This window comes from Pongo pygmaeus, chromosome 16 (genome assembly GCF_028885625.2).
Source record: "Pongo pygmaeus isolate AG05252 chromosome 16, NHGRI_mPonPyg2-v2.0_pri, whole genome shotgun sequence".
In the NCBI taxonomy this organism is placed as follows: domain Eukaryota; kingdom Metazoa; phylum Chordata; class Mammalia; order Primates; family Hominidae; genus Pongo; species Pongo pygmaeus.
The window spans coordinates 56193270-56212317 of record NC_072389.2 but is presented as its reverse complement, the minus strand read 5'-3'; the positions used below and the strand labels follow the sequence as shown (position 1 = coordinate 56212317).

The 19048-nt window shown below is 38.2% G+C and overlaps 1 protein-coding gene and 1 pseudogene across 4 annotated transcripts in view; both read right to left on the bottom strand.

Moving 5' to 3' along the window:
* The window catches only part of AP4E1 (adaptor related protein complex 4 subunit epsilon 1), a 97620-nt gene that overhangs the window by 45160 nt on the left and 33412 nt on the right, over positions 1-19048 (bottom strand). For all 4 annotated transcript variants that reach the window (XM_054451044.2, XM_063652237.1, XM_054451046.2 and 1 more), the window contains exons 11-14: positions 12715-12854; positions 10930-11042; positions 10699-10817; positions 2106-2408 (exon numbers count right to left, since the gene is read on the bottom strand). In XM_054451044.2, the coding sequence (XP_054307019.1) occupies positions 2106-2408; positions 10699-10817; positions 10930-11042; positions 12715-12854 (675 nt within the window). The remainder of the gene's footprint in view (positions 1-2105; positions 2409-10698; positions 10818-10929; positions 11043-12714; positions 12855-19048) is intronic.
* On the bottom strand, positions 14424-18051 carry LOC129014064 (DDB1- and CUL4-associated factor 13-like; annotated as a pseudogene).

Here is a 19048-nt window from a genome sequence, read left to right as displayed (position 1 = left end):
TGTAGCTAGCAGTTTATCAATTTTGTTTATTGTTCAAAATAACCAACTTTTTGTCTCATTGATTTTTTTTTAATCTTTTTTTTAAGTCTCCATTTTGTTTATTTCTGGTCTGATCTTTACTATTTATTTCCTTCTACTAATGTTGAGTTTGGTTTGTTCTTCCTTTCTAGTCCCTTGAGGTGCGTCATAAGGTTGTTTGTTTGAAATCCTTCTACTTTTCTGATGTATGTGTTTATCGCTATAAACTTCCCTCTTAGCACTGTTTTTGCCATATTACATAGGTTTTGGTAAGTTGTGTTTGAATTTCCATTTTTATTAGATTCAAGAAATTTTTATTTTCTTCTTAATTTCTTCACTGACCTAATCATCACTCAGAAATATGCTGTTTTGATTTTCGTATATTTGTTCAGTTTCCAAAGTACCTTTTATTATTGATTTCTAGTTTTATTACATGCAGCTTGAGAAGATACTTGCTATGATTTTAATTTTTTCAAATTTGTTGAGACTTTTTTGTGGCCTAACATATGGTCTGTCCTGGAGAATATTCCATGTGTTGATGAGAAGAATGTGTATTCTACAGCTGTTGAATAAAATGTTCTGTAAATATCTGTTAGGTCCATTTGGTCTAGACTGAAAATTAAGTTTGATGCTTCTTTGTTGATTTTCGGTCTAGATGATCTGTCTTATTCTGAAAGTGATGTGTCAAGGTTTCCAACTATGATTGTATGGGGTTCTACCTCTCTCTTGAGCTTTAATAATATTTGCTTTATATATATTTGCTTCAGTGTTGGGTGCATATGTATTTACAGATGTTATATGCCCTTGGTAAACTGATCCCTTCATCATTACATAATGACATTTCTCATCTCCTTTATATTTTTTTTCCAAGTCCATTTTGTCTGATATAACATGAGCTACTCTTGCATGCTTTTGGTTTCTGTTTGCATGGTTATTTTTATTTATCCCTTCACTTTCAGTCTGTGTGTCTTTACAGGTGAGTGAGTTTCTTATAGGCAGCATATAGCTGGATCTTATTTTGTTATCTATTCAGCCAGCCTATATATTTCAATTGAGGAATTTAAACTGTTTTCATTAAAGGTTGTTATGGATAGGTGAGGACTTACTACTGTCATTTTGTTGATTGTTATACATTTTTTCCTTTCTTCCTTTTTCATTATTTAGCTGGATGGATTTTGTGTGTGTGATGATAATATTTGATTCCTTTCTCTTTCTCATTTGTGTATCTGCCTTACCAGTGAGTTTTATACTTTCATGTGTTTTCATGTTGGTAGATATCTTTTCACTCCCAGATGTAAGACTCCCTCAAACATTTCTTTTAGGGTTGGTCTAGTGGGGATGAATTCTCTCAGTCTTACCTGTCTAGGAAAGACTTTATTTCTCCTTTATGCTGTGTATAGTATACTTACTTGTCTGGCAGTTTTTGGGTTTTTTTTCCTAGCACTTTGAGTATATCTTCCCATTTTCTCCTTGCCTATAAAATAAGGTTTCTGCTACAAAATCCACTATTAGTCTGATAGGAATACTCTTATATGTGTGACTTGATACTTTTCTCTTGCTGTTTTTAGAATTCTCTCTTTGTAATTGTAATTTGACTTTTGTCAGTTTGGCTATAATGTGCTTTGGTGAAGACCTTTTTAGGTTGAATCTTTTTTTTTTTTTTTTTTTTTGAGACAGAGTTTCACTCTTGTTGCCCAGGCTGGAGTGCAATGGTGCACTCTCAGCTGACCGCAACCTCTGCCTCCTGGGTTCAAGCAATTCTCCTGCCTCAGTCTCCCAAGTAGCTGGGATTACAGGCATGTACCACCATGCTCAGCTAATTTTGCATTTTTAGTAGACACGGGGTTTCTCCACGTTGGTCAGGCTGGTCTCAAACTCCCGACCTCAGGTGATCCGCCCACCTCGGCCTCCCAAAGTGCTGGGAGCTCTCAGACTCCCTGTCATACTAATGTGAGAAGGAACTCCAAAGTTCACCTTAAATGCTACAGAAACCACATTTTGATATATTCCTGATATGTCACAAATGCAAGAATTACTCTGTTTAATGACAACGCAATTTTTAAAAAGATGGAACACCAATGTCTTACCACCAAGTCTTCACAACTCCTGTCAATTGGAAGCAAGCTCTTCATAAGTTCCACATTCTCATGCAAATGTTTTAATTCAAATGCATGTTGTCTCATACAAGTATCCAAAGATATGGTAAATTCATGGATTAATCTCTCAACTGTATTAGAAGAGTGCGCCTGAGGTGTCAATTTGGTCACAGCAGCAATTAACCAGGCTTTTGTTTCTGAAGACACAGAGTCATTCATAAGTAACTTGTAGAGCTTAGCTATAACTTCCTCTGGCGTTTCCTTATCTAAGAGGTAGGAATATTCCCCTAATACCTGTAAATAAAACAAAGAGATATTTATATAGAAATATCAAGTTATACAGTAGACTATACTAAAATCTAAACAAAGTGCCTACTGCTAGAGTGAATTTAAAGTAGATTAAACATCCTCTCATGGTGAAAAAATTATTAAAGATACAACTGTGTATTTTAGGTTCAAAATTATACCAATAATTCAGAATGGCTTTCCCCATCATTGTCATTAACAATATATAAAGCAGCATATCTTTACAAGTTTCTGAACTTCTGGAGTTGGTTGTTGGTTTTTATAAGCACTATCACATCCTGTTATTATTTTCCAGTAAGCACTTATTGATGGTTCTCATGTAATGATGGTTCTTACTACATGTAGTAAGAGGCACTTAAGGTGTTTCATAAAAATACAGATTTCTAGGCTCTACCCCGAGATATTCTGATTTAGTATGTCTGTGGTCCCCGAGGATATACATTTGAATATGCATCAGCTGATTCTGATGTAGACATTCCACAGAAGAGACTTTTAAGAAACACTTATTGGCCAGGCATGGTGGCTCACACCTGTAATCCCAGCACTTTGGGAGGCCGAGGCAGGTGGATCACCTGAGGAGTTCAAAACCAGCCTGGCCAACATGGTGAAACCCCGTCTCTACTAAAAATAAAAAAATTAGCTAGGTGTGGTGGCACATGCCTATAGTCTCAGCTACTCAGGAGGCTGAGGCAGGAGAACTGCTTGAACCTCGGAGGCAGATGTTGCGGTGAGCTGAGATCATGCCACTGCACTGCAGCCTGGGCAACAGAACAAGACTCTGTCTCAAAAAAAAAAAAAAAAAAAAAAAAAAGAAACGCTTGTCTATGTCACACGTCTAACTTAGGTGACATACAATCCTGTAAGTGAAAGAATGGATAGGGACAGGAGGCAGAGGAATTCTAGGCAGAAAAGGGTGGGGTCCCTGGAGAAGCCCCACCCGCAAGCCAAAAAGCCTGAGACCATGGCCCAAAGTGAGAACTTATATCCCTATTTTCCCATTCAAATGTTGCCTTTTCCTAAAACACCCATGGCCCTGCCCTGCCCTGCCCCATCCTGTGCCTATAAAGACCCCAGACTCAGCCAGCATAGAGGAAGAAGCAGCTGGATGTCAGAGAGAAGCAGCTTTACTTCAGAGGGACAGCTTGACAGCATAACTTCAAAGAAGAATCCAGCCAGAGATGGCTGGACTTCTGGAGAACATTACCTTCACCGCCCCAGTCCCCCTGTCAGCTCCCCTTCCTGCTGAGAGCCACTTTCACTGGCAACAAAATCCCCTGCATTTATCATCCTTCAATTCATTTGTGTGACCTCATTTTTCCTGGACACCAGACAAGAGCTCAGGAGTGAGTGCAGATACAAAACGGCCCACTGAGCTGTTAACACTTAAGCCGTCTGCTGATGGCAGACCTAAAAGAGCACTGTAACATGCTCACTGGGGCTTCAGGAGTCACGGGTACTCCCCACTAGATGCTGCCATGGGGCCCATACAGAGTTTTGCTCCTACCAGAGCCCAAAAGCACTCACTCTGGCTCCTGCACCCGCTCACCTGCATGCTCACCCTCCTGCGAGGGGTTGAGAGCTGCAGGATGAGTAAGTGAAGCACACGTCTCAAAGCCCACAAAGGGTCAAGGGGAATTTCCTATTTCAGAATCATTAACAAACTGATAATTCAGGAAGTATGAAATCTCTCTGATATGGTTTGGCTCTGTGCTCCCACCCAAATCTCACCTTGAATTGTAATAATCCCCCACATGTCAAGGGCAGGACCAGGTGGAAATAACTGAATCATGGGGGCAGTTTCTCCCATGCTGCTCTTGTGATAGTGAGTTCTCACGAGATCTGATGGTTTTATGAGGGGCTTCCCCCTTCACTCGGCTTCATTCTCTCTCCTGCTGTCCTGTAAAGAGGTGCCTTCTGCCTTGATTTTAAGTTTCCTGAGGCCTCCCCAGCCATGTAGAACTGTGAGTCAACTAAACCTCTTTTCTTTATAAATTACCCAGTCTCGGATATTTCTTCATAGCAGCGTGCGAATGGACTAATACGCTTTCCTAAATGGTGTTTATGGAATAATTTCATGTCTTTGGTATAATATCGGCACCAGCAAGAAAAGGAGGCTGGGTGATAGGCAAGGGAAAATGTATAGCTAGTAAGAAGGAAGAGAAGAGAAGGAAAAAGAAATAGGACTAAATGAGTTCAATCCTTAAATGGTATGATAATTTTTAGGGTGGTTTTATAAAAAATGGAAGGTAGCTCCAGAAGAACAGGTAACATAAGTCCCAGTTCAAAAATCAATGGTAATGGACGTCTGCTTCTGGGAAGATGGAGAAGATGTATTTATCCCTATTTTTCCTACTAAGTATACCTAAAAACCCTTGATATTACATATAAAACATACAGCACATTACCTGTTGTCTCGTTTACCTCAGACTGGATGTGGAGAGCCAGAACCTGGAAATGCCAATGGGCACAGACAAAAAGCCCCAAGAGGAGCCTGCCCTCTAGTCAATGAGCCAAGAGGACAGAAAACTTTCAGACAATAACCCTCCTACTCCAGCCAAATACCACACAGAAAAATCTGCAGCCCCACCCCACCAGCAAAGGCAGAGTGGAGAATCAAGATTTCTACCCTCACTAGGCTACAAGAGGTACCCCAAATTCCCCAGCAGGGTGGCAACTGAGAAGACTGAGTGGGGAGTCAGGACTTTCATCCCCACTGAGCTGTAGAGAGGCCTACTCCCCTGCAGTGTCAGTGGAGACTAGGCAGGGAGCCTGCACCTCACCTCCACCGAGGAGAAATACAGTGTCCCTGCCTTTCTCTGATGGGAGTGTGTCAGTGGAAGCCTGATGGAGTCAGGATTTTCCCCACTGTTCAGCAAGCCACCCCCTCATAGTGTCAGTATAGGCCACAGAACTGAAGATGTCAATACCCTTCTCTCAACAATTAATAGGACTAGACCAAGAATCAGCGAGGATACAGAAGAACTCAACAACACCATCACAACAGACTTTATAGAACACAACACCCAGAAAAAGCAAAATAGATCATCACCGGCCATCAGAGAAATGCTAATCAAAACCACAAAGAGATACCATCTCACATCAGTTAGAATGGTGATCATTAAAAAGTCAGGAAACAACAGGTGCTGGAGAGGATGTGGAGAAATAGGAACACTTTTACACTGTTGGTGGGACTGTAAACTAGTTCAACCATTGTGGAAGACAGTATGGCGATTCCTCAAGGATCTAGAACTAGAAATATCATTTGATCCAGCCATCCCATTACTGGGTATATACCCAAAGGATTATAAATCATGCTGTTATAAAGACACATGCACATGTATGTTTATTCACAATAGCAAAGACTTGGAACCAATCCAAATGTCCATCAATGATAGACTGGATTAAGAAAATGTGGCACATATACACCATGGAATACTATGCAGCCATAAAAAGGATGAGTTCACGTCCTTTGTAGGGACATGGATGAAGCTGGAAACCATCATTCTCAGCAAACTATCGCAAGGACAGAAAACCAAACACCGCATGTTCTCACTCATAGGTTCAATGAGAACACTTGGAACAGGAAGGGGAATATCACACACCGGGGCCTGTTGTGGGGTAAGGGGACGGGGGAGGGATAGCATTAGGAGATATACCTAATGTAAATGAAGAGTTAATGGGTGCAGCACATCAACACGGCACATGTATACATATGTAACAAACCTGAACATTGTGCACATGTACCCTAGAACTTAAAGTAACTTTTCAAGCAAACACAGAACATATACCAAGATAGACTGTGCCTTGAACCGTAAAACAAACCTCAAATTTGAAAGAACCGAAATCATACATAGTATTTTCTCTAATCACAATGAAAGCAAACTAGATATCAGTAACAGAAAGATAACAGAAAATTTTCTAAACACTCAAAAACTAAACAATACTCTTCTGAATAATCCATGACTCAAAGATAAGTCCCAAGGGGGGGAAAAACAACAACAACAACAACAACAACAAACTGAACTATTGAATGAAAATTCAGTTAAGAGATTTTTCTTTAAGAAAATTGAATTTATAATTTAATAACTCCCCCAAAAATCTACAAGTCCAGATGGTTTCACTGGAAAATTCTACCAAATTTTTAAAGCAGAATTAACAGCAATTTTATGCAAACTCTTCCAGAAAACAGGAGGGCGCATTCCCAAGTCATTTCATGAAACTAGTATTACTTTGATACCAAAACTGGAATACCACAAAAATGAAAACTACAGACCAATAGCCCTCATGACACTAGATAAAATTCTTAACAAAGCCTCAAGAAATCTACAAGAACACTCCTAGAACTATTAAGTTAGTTCAGCAAGACTGTAGGATACAAGATCAAAATACAAAATCTATTGTATTTGTATATACTTTTGGCCCTCTGCATCTAAAGGGGATTGGTTTCAGGACTCCCTGTGGATGCCTGAATCCGAAAATAGTACTGAACTCAACTGCCACCAATTGGAACATGCTTCTGATCACGTCTTCCACTCACAAATTTAATGCCTTTTCCATCTTAACTAAGATCTCATCACGCACTGTGACCATAACTTTTGTAATTTAAGGTATGACAGCAAAACAGGATTTTTTTTTTCCTTCTTCACAATTTCACAGAGGCAATTTCCCTTCTTACTGTAGAACTTTACAACCTCAGCATATGATGTTTTTCTTTCCTCATTAAGTCAAGAACTTTCACCTTTTCACTTAAAGGAACCATTTTTATAGCTTCTCTTTGGCATATCCAAATTGCCAGCATCACAGCTCTTGTGCTGTAGGGCCATGATTAAGTAAATAAAGGTTACTACAATATAAGCACTGCAATAATGCTACAGTTCATCTGAAAACCTAGACAGCTACTAAGTGACTAACAGGCAGGTAGTGTATACAGCATGGATACACTGGACAAAGGAATGATTCAGGTCCCAGCTGGGGCAGAGCAGGATGAAGCAGGATGGCTCAAGATTTCATCATGCTACTCAGGACAGCACATAATTTAAAACTTATAAATTGTTGATTTCTGGAATTTTCCATTTCGTATTTTCAGACCATGACTGGCCACAGGTAACTAAAACTGCAGAAGGCAAAACTACAGATAAGGGGGCCTACTGTATATGACCTGTATGCTGTAGAAAGAAATAAAAGACAATCTAAATTAAGTGGAGTGACATGCCACGTTCATGGACAAAAAAAACTAATGGCCACAAAAACCAATAATCAATTCAGGAAGGATCATCAACACTAAAGCCATTGAAGATAGCTGAGGAAAAGATATTTGCACAGCCTCATAGAATCACCTCACAAATTAGTTATAAATTACAAAAAGGAAAGATACCTTTATAATGCAAAGATCTGAAGGTCACCATCTTTTTTTTCTCCCTTTGGTAGAGACTAGGTCTCCCTTTGTTGCCCAAGCTGATCTCAAACTCTGGCTTCAAGCAATCCTCCCACCTCCCAAAGTGCTGGGATGACAGGCACGAACCACTGCACCAGGCCACCATCTTAACCCAAACTTATAAACTTACAATCACCAGTAAGTGGACAAACTGACATTATATATATCCTGATATGATGCAGTAGGAAATACACAACATTGCCTATGTAGTATTCTCACTAAAAATGTTTAACCTGAACAAAAATAATCAGATATCCAGAATGTAGGACATTCTATAAGTTAACAGTAGTCACCCAAAACAAACAAAAAAATCTGTCATAAAAACCAAAAGAAAGTGGGGTTCATTATAAATTTAAAAAGGGTAAAGAGACATAAGTAAAGGCAATTTGTGATCCTCAGCTGGATCTGGGATTGAAAGGAGGAGAATAATAGCCCTAAGAAACATTTTTTGGTACAACTCCATAAATCAGAGTCTGGACAGTATAGTGAGTGATATTAACGAATTACTGTACATTTCTTTTTTTTTTTTTCTTTTGAGATGGAGTCTTGCTGTGTCGCCCAGGCTGGAGTGCAGTGGCATGATCTCAGTTCACTGCAACCTCCACCTCCTGAGTTGAAGCGATTCTCCTGCCTCAGCCTCCCGAGCAGCTGAGACTACAGGTGCATGCCACCATGCCTGGCTAATTTTTTGTATTTTTAGTAGAGATGGGGTGTTACCATGTTAGCCAGGATGGTCTCGATCTCCTGACCTCGTGATCCACCCACCTCGGCCTCCCAAAGTGCTGGGATTACAGGCATGAGACACCATGCCCAGTGTCTTTACACTTCTTAGGTATGACAACAGTTTTATACTTATGTCATTCATAGAAGATTCATGTTGCGGTTTTAGGAGTGAAGTGTCACAGTATCTGCAATTCAATTCTAAACAGCTCAGCAAAACAAACTGTATATAGGTAGACCTAGATATACCTATAGATGCAGATACAGTTAAAAATATTTAACTGGGCCGGGTGCGGTGGCTCACACCTGTAATCCCAGCACTTTGGGAGGCTGAGGCAGGTGGATGACCTGAGGTCGAGAGTTCAAGACCAGCTTGGCTAACATGGCAAAACCCCATCTCTGCTAAAAATACAAAAATTAGCCAGAAGCAGTGGCGTGTGCCTGTAATCCCAGCAACTCAGGAGGCTAAGACAGGAGAATCGCTTGAACCCAGGAGGCAGAGGTTACAGTGAACCGAGATCACACCACTGTACTCTAGTCTGGGTGACAGAGAAAGACTCCGTCTCAAAAAAAGAAATTAACTGAAAAAACTAAACTAAAAGTATATTTCATTATCTTAGTCTTTTAACTTTTCTGCAGATGAGAAAAGAAAAATTTTTAAGTAAAAATCTGGGGAAAATTTAAGCTAACATGCTAACATCTGGTAATTCTATAAAATACTAAAATGTGCATACTGTATCACTTCTCTAAATCTCCCCTAAAGAAACACTCACCTATATGCACAAGAAAGAATACATAAAGGTAATGACCTGTATGCAATTACATGTGATTACATTACACAAAATTGTGACCTCTGTCTTGAAAAAAAACTGATCTCCACTACTGGCTTTGATGAAGCAGGCGGCCCTGTTGGGAGTCCACATGGCAAGAAACTGAAAGCAGCTCTAGCAGCTAAGGACAGCCTACAGTTAACAGTATCCAAGTGAAACCCTCAGTCACAAAAACTCAGCCACGAGAAAATGAATTCTGCCAACAATCACATGAGCTCGAAAGTGGATTATTTACCAGTCAAGCTTCAGGTGAGACAATAGCCCCAGCCAATACCTTGACTGCAACCCTGTGAGACCCTAAGCAGAGAACCCAGCTAAGCCATACCTGGACTCCTGACCCACAGAAACTATGAGATAATGAATTTGTATTGTCTTAAGCCACTAAGTTTGTGGTAACATTGTTATGCAGCATAAGAAAACTAATATAGCACAGATAGCCTATCAATGATACACTGGATAAAGAAAATGTAGTACATATACACCATGGAATACTATACAGCCATAAAAAGGAACAAGATCATGTCCTTTGCAGAGACATGGATGAAGCTGGAAGCCATTATTCTTAGCAAACTAATGCAGGAACAGAAAACCAAATACCGCATGTTCTCACTTATAAGTGGGAGCTGAACAACGAGAACACAGGACACAGGGAGGGGAACAACACACACCAGCGCCTATCAGGGAGGGTGGTGGGGGTGGAGAGCTTTAGGAAAAAGAGCTAATGTGTACTAGTCTTAATACCTAGGTGATGTGTTGATAGGTGCAGCAAACCACCATGGCACACATTTACCTATGTAACAAACCTACACATCCTGCACAGGTACCCTAGAACTTAAAAAATAAAATAAAATAAAAAAGAAGAAGAAAAAAAAGTTAATAATATAAGTATTCAGCACTGTGCCTGGTACCTTAAAAATGCCTCTTAAAGATGAACCTCTTTCTATTTGGTTAAAATAAAGATAATTTACTGGTTATAATTTTTTAAAAAAGAAAACTAATATAGTAGAGATAAATGAGTATTCAAATATTCAAACACGGATGCACATAAAAAACACAACAAAAACATTGTAAACACAAAGAGACAAGTAAATACCTATATTTAAAAGACCAGACAAGTGAGATGGCAGAGAGAAAAAACAAAGTAAATAGTTAAGTGATAGATGGTGGCCATTTGAAAAACTGACAGCTGAAGGAGTTAGCTGAGTAAAGTGAAAGGTTTCTGAAGGAAATATGTTAACATTTGGTTTGTAAAAAAAATGTTATAAAAATTTATGATTTAATGTACTTTGCTCACCCAACTCATAACTTGAAGAAATCTCTGTGGATAGAACACATTTTCCATATCCAGTAAAGTGAGATAAGACTGAACTGCATAGAGTCTTAATTGCTGATCTTCTGTTTCATCATCAAAACCTACAAAGAAATTGATACACCATTTTAATTTCCATAAACTTATCTAAGGACTCTGTAATAAAAACATTTAACTTTAAAATGTTTACTTTACAGAATATAATAGTCTACCAACCTTCCGCTAGTAGTCTCAGAAAGTTATTGGGAATATCAGGATGCATTACATCTCCTCCTACTGAAAACACAGCATTCATTGTCTGAATAAACCATGCATTATCAGGAGCATATGTGTCCACAGTGTTAAGAACAAGCACACTTCCAAATGTTACTTATTAAAATTACCCTTCTGTAGCAACCTTTTAAAAAATAACCCCAATTCATCCTAGTATGGCAGTTTTACCTTTAACCTCTGCCATAAATTGTTCTGTACCCCAGTTTTATGTAAAATAGGTACTCAGTAGAAGCTTATTTAATAAACTTAATAAACTGAGTTTATGTCACTTTGGCACCACACTTGCACAAAACAGTCATCCAATAAATAAATGTGAAATAACTGAAAGAAACAAACCAGCTAACTAGATGCAAATAATGGAAAATTATATTCTTCAAAGAAGAATATAATTCACTTCAAAGAAGCTAAATATTGTAGTATGTCTACTTGAACAAATTATAAACAATTGTTTAGCATCTTTTCTTTTCTTTTTTTCCTTTTTTTTTGAGACAGAATCTTGCTTTGTCACCAAGGCTGGAGGGCAGTGTGCGATCTCGGCTCACTGTGACCTCCGCCTCCTGGGTTCAAGCAATTCTCCTGCCTCAGCCTCCCGAGTAGCTGGGACTACAGGTGCACACCACCATGCCCGGCTAATTTTTTTTGTATTTTATTAGAGACAGGGTTTCACTGTGTTGCCAGGCTGGTCGCGAACTCCTGAGCTCAGGCAATCCTCCCGCCTCCGCCTCCCATAGTGCTGTGATTACAGGTGTTTAGCCTCGCTTCTAATCTGTTCCTCATCAGTTCTAAAGTTCTATCATTCTGCTGGCCAGAGCTACAGCACTGACTAGGACAAAACTACACTTAAGCAATTTCCAATATAATTTCATTAACAGCATTCACTCACTCTTTTTTATAATTAAACAGTAACTTTTTTTTTTTTTTTTTGAGACGGAGTTTCGCTCTTGTTGCCCAGGCTGGAGTGCAATGGTGTAATCTCAGCTCACCGCAACCTCCGCCTCCCAGGTTCAAGTGATTCTTCTGCCTCAGCCTCCCTAGTAGCTGGGATTACAGGCATGCACCACCATGCCCAGCTAATTTTGCATTTTTAGTAGAGACGGGGTTTCTCCATGTTGGTCAGGCTGGTCTCAAACTCCTGACCTCAGGTGATTCGCCCGCCTCAGCCTCCCTAAGTGCTGGGATTACACGCGTGAGCCACTGTGCCCGGCCTAAACAGTAACATTTTTTAATGAACAGAATATCCTTATGACCTGTAAAGTTCTTCTGACATTTAAGAAACAAACATGAAGAAGAGTAACACGTTAATAGAGTTCCCAACTACTTAACTGTGACAATTTCCAGCAAAAAACAATAAAGGATAAGCTTTAGCATCCTGACCACTCCCACACACCCTCCACTTTCCCCAAAAAGCAAGAACTTTTACTCAGAAAAGAAATCAAGATAGAAGTAGAGATGAGGCAGGACTGAAAGAGGAATAAAGAGGATAAAGGTTCCTCTATCTTCCTACTCAAAATACTGACTACATGAATAAAAGAAACCAGCAAAAAAAAAAAAAGCCATCTCCTCAGAGGTCTACACAAATTCCTTTTTCTGACAAGAGAGGCTTGAAAATCAGGAATAAAAAGTATTGCTAGGTCTCTGAACTCAACTTGCAAGTGACCATATCTATAACAATCATCTTAAAGTCACTGCGTAACTATTTTAAGACTCGTGGTCCAAATAAAAGGATATTTCTCAGCCAGCTCTGCTATTTTGCCGACCAAATTGACGATGACATACTCTTCTTTGCTCTGATGTAAATATTCAAGCATTTTCTGGACAATAACTGTTATATTCTGTGCATTAGTAATTCTGTAAAGAAGTTCCAGAGTCTATTTAAAGAAGAAAAATTAAAAACAATATTATAAAACCATGCATAACACCAATGAGTACAGTAACCTAAAGGTTGACCATACAGTTGATTCTTCTACTTTTATGGAGATCTACTGGGTAGTCAGTTAACAGGTAAGAAATGCAAATTTCAATGAAAAGCTTAAGAAAGGTAAAATTATTGTCAAAAAAATGAATTATGATCAATTCCAACGTCTATAAGCTTTCTACTGAGATAATCACAACCTGACATCTCTACAAGACAGAACACCTAGAGACTAAAAAGTTAAAATACAATAGATATATATTTTCTAAAAACATAACAGCCCTTAAATATACAGTACCTACAGCTATGGGTGTATATATATGCAAGTGTATGTATGTGTGTATAAATCTAGTCTTGGAAACTATTTCCCATGCTACAGAAGACAGCAGACTATTTCCCAAACAACAGAAGACACCACTTGAGTGGGTTAGGTAATTGAAGGCAAACAGGTTTTGTTTGGATGGACAAAGACTGGTGGCTCAAATGCTTCAAAGCCTAGCAAAGCCTAGGTTCAAAATCTCAGTCATCAAGGAAGAACCGTTTTATAGCTACTTTTTTTTTTTTTTTTTTTTTTGAGACAGGGTCTTGCTCTGTCACCCAGGCTAGAGTGCAGTGGTACAATCTTAGCTCAATGCAACCTCCACCTCCTGGGCTCAAGCAATCCTCCCACCTTAGCCTTCCAAATAGGTGGGACTACAGGCACGTGCCACCATGCCCAGCTAATTTTTTGGTATTTTATAGAGATGGAGTTCGACCATGTTGCCCAGGCTGGTCTTGAACTCCTGGGCTCAAGTGATCCTCCCACCTTGGCCTCCCAAAGTGTTGGGATTACAGGCATGAGCCACTGTGCCTGGCCTGTAGCTACTTTCTTTCTTTTCTTTTTTTTTTTTTTTTTCTTGAGATGGAGTCTCACTTTGTAGCCCAGGCTAGAGTGCAGTGGCACGATCTCAGCGTGCCACCAAGCCTGGCTAATTTTTGTATTTTTAGTAGAGATGGGGTTTCACCATGTTGGCCAGGCTGGTCGTGAACTTTCTAAGTGCTCTAAGCACTTTCTAAGTGCTGAGGAATATACCTCTTGCTGCTTCAAATAAGATGAAGGAAGACCAATACCCATTTGCACGGCTTTCCACAGCTATAGATTAAGGTTTTAAAAATATAAGTCTCAGAAATCAATATGAGAAATACTGAGAAAGCATCATTTATTGGTGTTTTAGGATCAGCAATATTAGCTGCAAGATAATTTCCACATATTTGTCAAACTTGCTCAATATATTTAGGGTTCTAATTTTTCAATCCTTACAGCCAGGACTTAAAGCACAAAGGATAACATACTTTGAAAGATTTTTTTTTCAACGCTGAAAAGAAGTTTTATTATCTTAACTTGACCCAAATTATAATATTATTTATAAAAGTTATATAAATACAGACTGACTGTTTTGTAAGAGTCAAAAAGCCAAATATAAGTAAAGCACTAGAAATATATTCAGTTATAAAAAGTTGACATTCGTCTAAATGTTATGTGGAATCATAGGAAGAAACATCATTGTAATCATTATTCAAAGTAATGTTAAAGATAACATAAGAGATGTTTGGTCTTAAATGTCAATTTGAATGTGCAGGGTCTACAATAATAGATCAGAGAGAATATACAGAGTATATCTGTAATTAAAACAGGAAAAAATGAGTTAGTTGCAAATACTGTATTCTTCAATAAAAGAATGCAGATTAAGGATAAAACAGTTAGATAGTCTTTATCAACTAGGCCACCTTTAAGGATCATTTTTCAGGGTAGCTAAAAGGAGCAACAATAAAGCTCTACACATGTAACTAAAATGTATGCAATTAATCGAGTCCCATAACTTTTATTTGTAGAGTTCTCAAATCAAAAGTAACAAATAATTATACATCAGGATTGTTAGGAACACCAATTATTTTACAACTGCCCCTACATGTTTCTTCTTCTCTGACACAACTGGCACAGATCCAGGCTTGCTGTGTTTAATACAATTTACTTCCTTTCTTCGACGAGCTTCTTTCATGATGCGCTGTTCCTGAATCTGGCTGTAGATAGATTTTGGTAGATGTCGATGACAAGCTATATATTTTATATGAGGATGATGCTGAAATTTCTCCTTCAATTTCTAGTTATAATCTTTGGCTGCTTTTTCTCGTGATGTAAGCACACCAAATTTTTCAGAAGCATTAGCTTTCCACAGGCAAATGTTCATTTCATCAGATCCACACATAATATACTTGCTGTCAGAAGTCCATTTTACACAGATAACATGTTGTATTCACTTTGTGTGATATACCTCCCTGCTTCAACTTTTGTCTATAGGAAAGATTCAAATAGCTTTATCGAAACTAGCAGACACAAACTCTTTCCCAGTGGGAGGGTAATCCATGTCAAGCACTGCAGATACATGATCCATATGGAACATTACAGGAGTGTCCAGTGCACACATATCAAAAGTATGTAAGTTATAGTCTTCATTTGCTGCTGTAAAAATGAAAGCTTCCATAGGGTTCCAACAGACTGTATTTGTTCTCATATCTAAGATAACCTTTTTCAAAGGAGTAGCTTGCCTCATGTTGTACAGTACTATATTCCTGTCAGACGCACAAACTTCCCAAGAGAAATGTCTCAATTGGGTTAAATTTAACACTACTTACACTGTCAAATCCCCAGGTCATTGAACATATAGGATTAGTTCTTTGTTCATCCCAAATGTCTACTTGCTGTCCACATGTGGCAAAAGCAGCTTCTTTCCAGTGATGATAAACCCCAGTATACACTGTCTTTCCTAATGTTGTATGTAATGGTTCTTCCTCATCTCCATAGCCTGGCCCATCCATTTTCCATTGTTTCACAGTTTTGTCACCACCAACAGTGAAAAAAGAAGTCCCACAAAAGTGAGTACATATTCCTTATACAAAGCCTTCATGTGCTTGTATTGTACGGATACATTTCTGTTGAGTCAGGTTCCAAATTCTAACCTCTCCATCACACGCCCAGAAAGGACAGTACCCAGGTTCTTTGGATGCTTTGCCAAGCAACTGACTCCATCTTGGTGACCATCCAGCAAAGCAAGGAATGGTTTTGCAAATACTCATTCCATTTTGGTAGCATTTAAAGCTCTTACATATTCTCATGGGACCTCAAAAGGATGTAAGGTAGGATCACAGTTTCTTGGAACTCTCTGTAAGTCCAACTTGGTTTCACAGACATAATTGTCCAGATTCTGGCTCAGTATCTTCATCCTCATCTTGGCTGCTCTTCTGGCCGGACTCCACGAGCTCTTCGCCGTAAGTTCTGTCCAGTGCCCGATTTTTTTTTTTAACTGTTTTAGTTAATGTGTAACACCACTTAAATCTAAAAATACATAGGCCATCCCAACAATAGTTTTCAACTTATGGAGCTGCTTCAGACATGCTCCCTGTGAACTCCAAATTATGTTATATAGTTTTAGATAACATACATCAAATTTATTTCCTATTCTAAGACCATGAAATATGGCATTTCCAGAAGTGAATGGGGTATAGTGTTACAAACTGTATTGCCAGAGGTCTTTTCTGTTCAGATTTGGTAGCTCCCTCTCACCTTCTCTCCCCTGTATATGAGAGAGGTAATAAAACCCGGTAAAAGGGAATCCTACCCCAAGCTACAGATCACCAAACATCCAAGGACCAAAGTTCTCGCCGTATCATTTGATAGAGGTTAGAAGTGACAATAGCATTGAAGAGACAGTACTTTAGTGCCATCTTTGGGCACCAAGGACACTCAGTATCTCCTCAAAGAATTCAAATCACTTTTCTCACTGCAGGTAAGGGACCAAACAGCTCAACCTTCATAATTTTAAAAGTCACTTATTTTCCCTTTGACTCTGATTTTTAAGTGAAAGGATAATTATTAAATACAATAATATTATAAACCCCCTATCTGTGGTTTTGCTTCCCATGGCTTCAGTTACCCACAGTCAAACAGAGTCTAAAAAATATTAAATGGAAAATTCCAGAAATCAATAATTCATAAGTTTTAAATTGCATGCCTTTCTGAGTAGCATGATAAAATCTTGCACCATCCTACTCCATCTGGGTCATGAATCATCCCTTTGTACCCACACTGTATATGCTACCAGCCCATTAGTCATAAAGCAGCCATCTTGATTATCAGATTGAAAATATATAAATATATACACGGTTCAATACTATCTATGGTTTCAGGCATCCACTGGGGGTACTAGAACATATTTCCATAAATAAGTGGGGACTACCATACAGCAATAAGAAAAAACTGTAACTAAGTCAACTCTGTTCAACTTCGTACTCAACTATACAAAGGAAATGCATGCTCTGTATCTGTTAAAGTAGAAGGGCTGTATAATTATTTGTTACTGTCTCTTGGAGCCTTCTTATTTTTCTAGGATGTCTACACACAGAAATTAGTACATCTGCAAACTGCCCAGATCCAAGGCATGTAACAATTTTCAGACTACTAAAAATATGAAATAAATAAATATATATGAAGACAAATTTTTTTAAAAAATGTGTTTCAAATGCCTTTTAAAATTTAAAATTTGTAATCTTCAAAAATTATAGTTGTTTAATGTAATAGTGTTCTCTCAATAAACTCTCCTATTCTTAGCTCATTGCTTTTAAGATATTTAGATGTTTAGTAGATTCTCTTTTTTTAAGAATGTAATCATGTCCTTTGCAGCAACATGGATGCCGCTGGAAGCCATTATCCTAAGTGAATTAATGCAAAAACAGAAAATCAAATATCACTTGTTCTCACTTATAAGTGGGAGCTAAACAATGGGTACACATGGACGTAACGATGAAACAATAGACACTGGGGACTCCACAAGCAGGCAGGGAGGGCAGAAGGGGAAAGGAATGAGTTGAAAAACTACCTACCCAGTACTATGTTCACTATTTGGGTGATGGGTTCAATAGACGCCCAAATCTCAGCATTACACAAAATGTCCATGTAATAAACCCACACATGTATCCCCTGAATCTAAAATTTTTTTTTAAATTCTTTTTAAATCTTTGCTATTTTTATAGATAGAATTTTTTACTCTTAACTAGGTCCCATATACTATTTTAAATGAAGATATTGAATGATTTCCTCCATAAGAATTAAAAGGAATATTTATATGGACACCCAAGTAGACATTGAAGCAAATTTACAAAAAGAAAAAGCTGGAAGGAAGTTAAGTATATTATTATTATAAGTCATATATATAATTATATATATATAAATGTAATATACAAAAGTAATATATATAACATATAGTACATGCTACGTATATGTTATATATAATATACAGACATATATGATGATGATATTATTAAGCCTTTCCTTCCATGAAGTTCAAATCATTTTATGAATATCTTCATTAATTCTTTCAATACTTCTATCTATTTGGTAGGAAATTAATTAATTTTATAGACATAAAAGAGAACAAAGAGAAATCATTAATTAACATCAACTGCATCTTAAATTGTACAATAACAGGAAATGGTACTAATAGGAAGACCTGGGACCAGAATTCAAGTCTCCTATTGGTATGATGCTCAGATCGAAATTATATTAATGAACCCACACAGATGACTGGACCTAATTCCTTCAACTCATAATTTAAAGACATTCCTGTGGACACCGACATAGTACTTTTTAGAAAAGTTACTTAAACTTTAGTAAAAATAAATAAGCCAGGCGCAGTGGCTCACACCTGTAATCCCAGCACTTTGGGAGGCCGAGGCAGGCAGATTACTTGAGGTCAGGATTTCAGGATCGGCCTGGCCAATATGGTGAAACCCCGTTTCTACTAAAAACACAAAAACTAGCCACGCGTGGTGGCACACACCTATAATCCCAGCTACTCAGGAGGCTGAGGCACGAGAATCACTTGAACCCAGGAGATGGAAGTTGCAGTGAGCTGAGATCGTGCCACTGCACTACAGCCTGGGTGACAGAGTGAGATTCTGTCTCAAAATAGAAAACAAAAAAAGGATTAAATACATCCAAAAGTTAAAATATACACACGAGCAAACATACACACTGCCCACCACTTTAATCTCGCTATACAATGCCAACAAAATTTTTAAAAAATTTTAACACTTCACATATACTATTCAAAATAC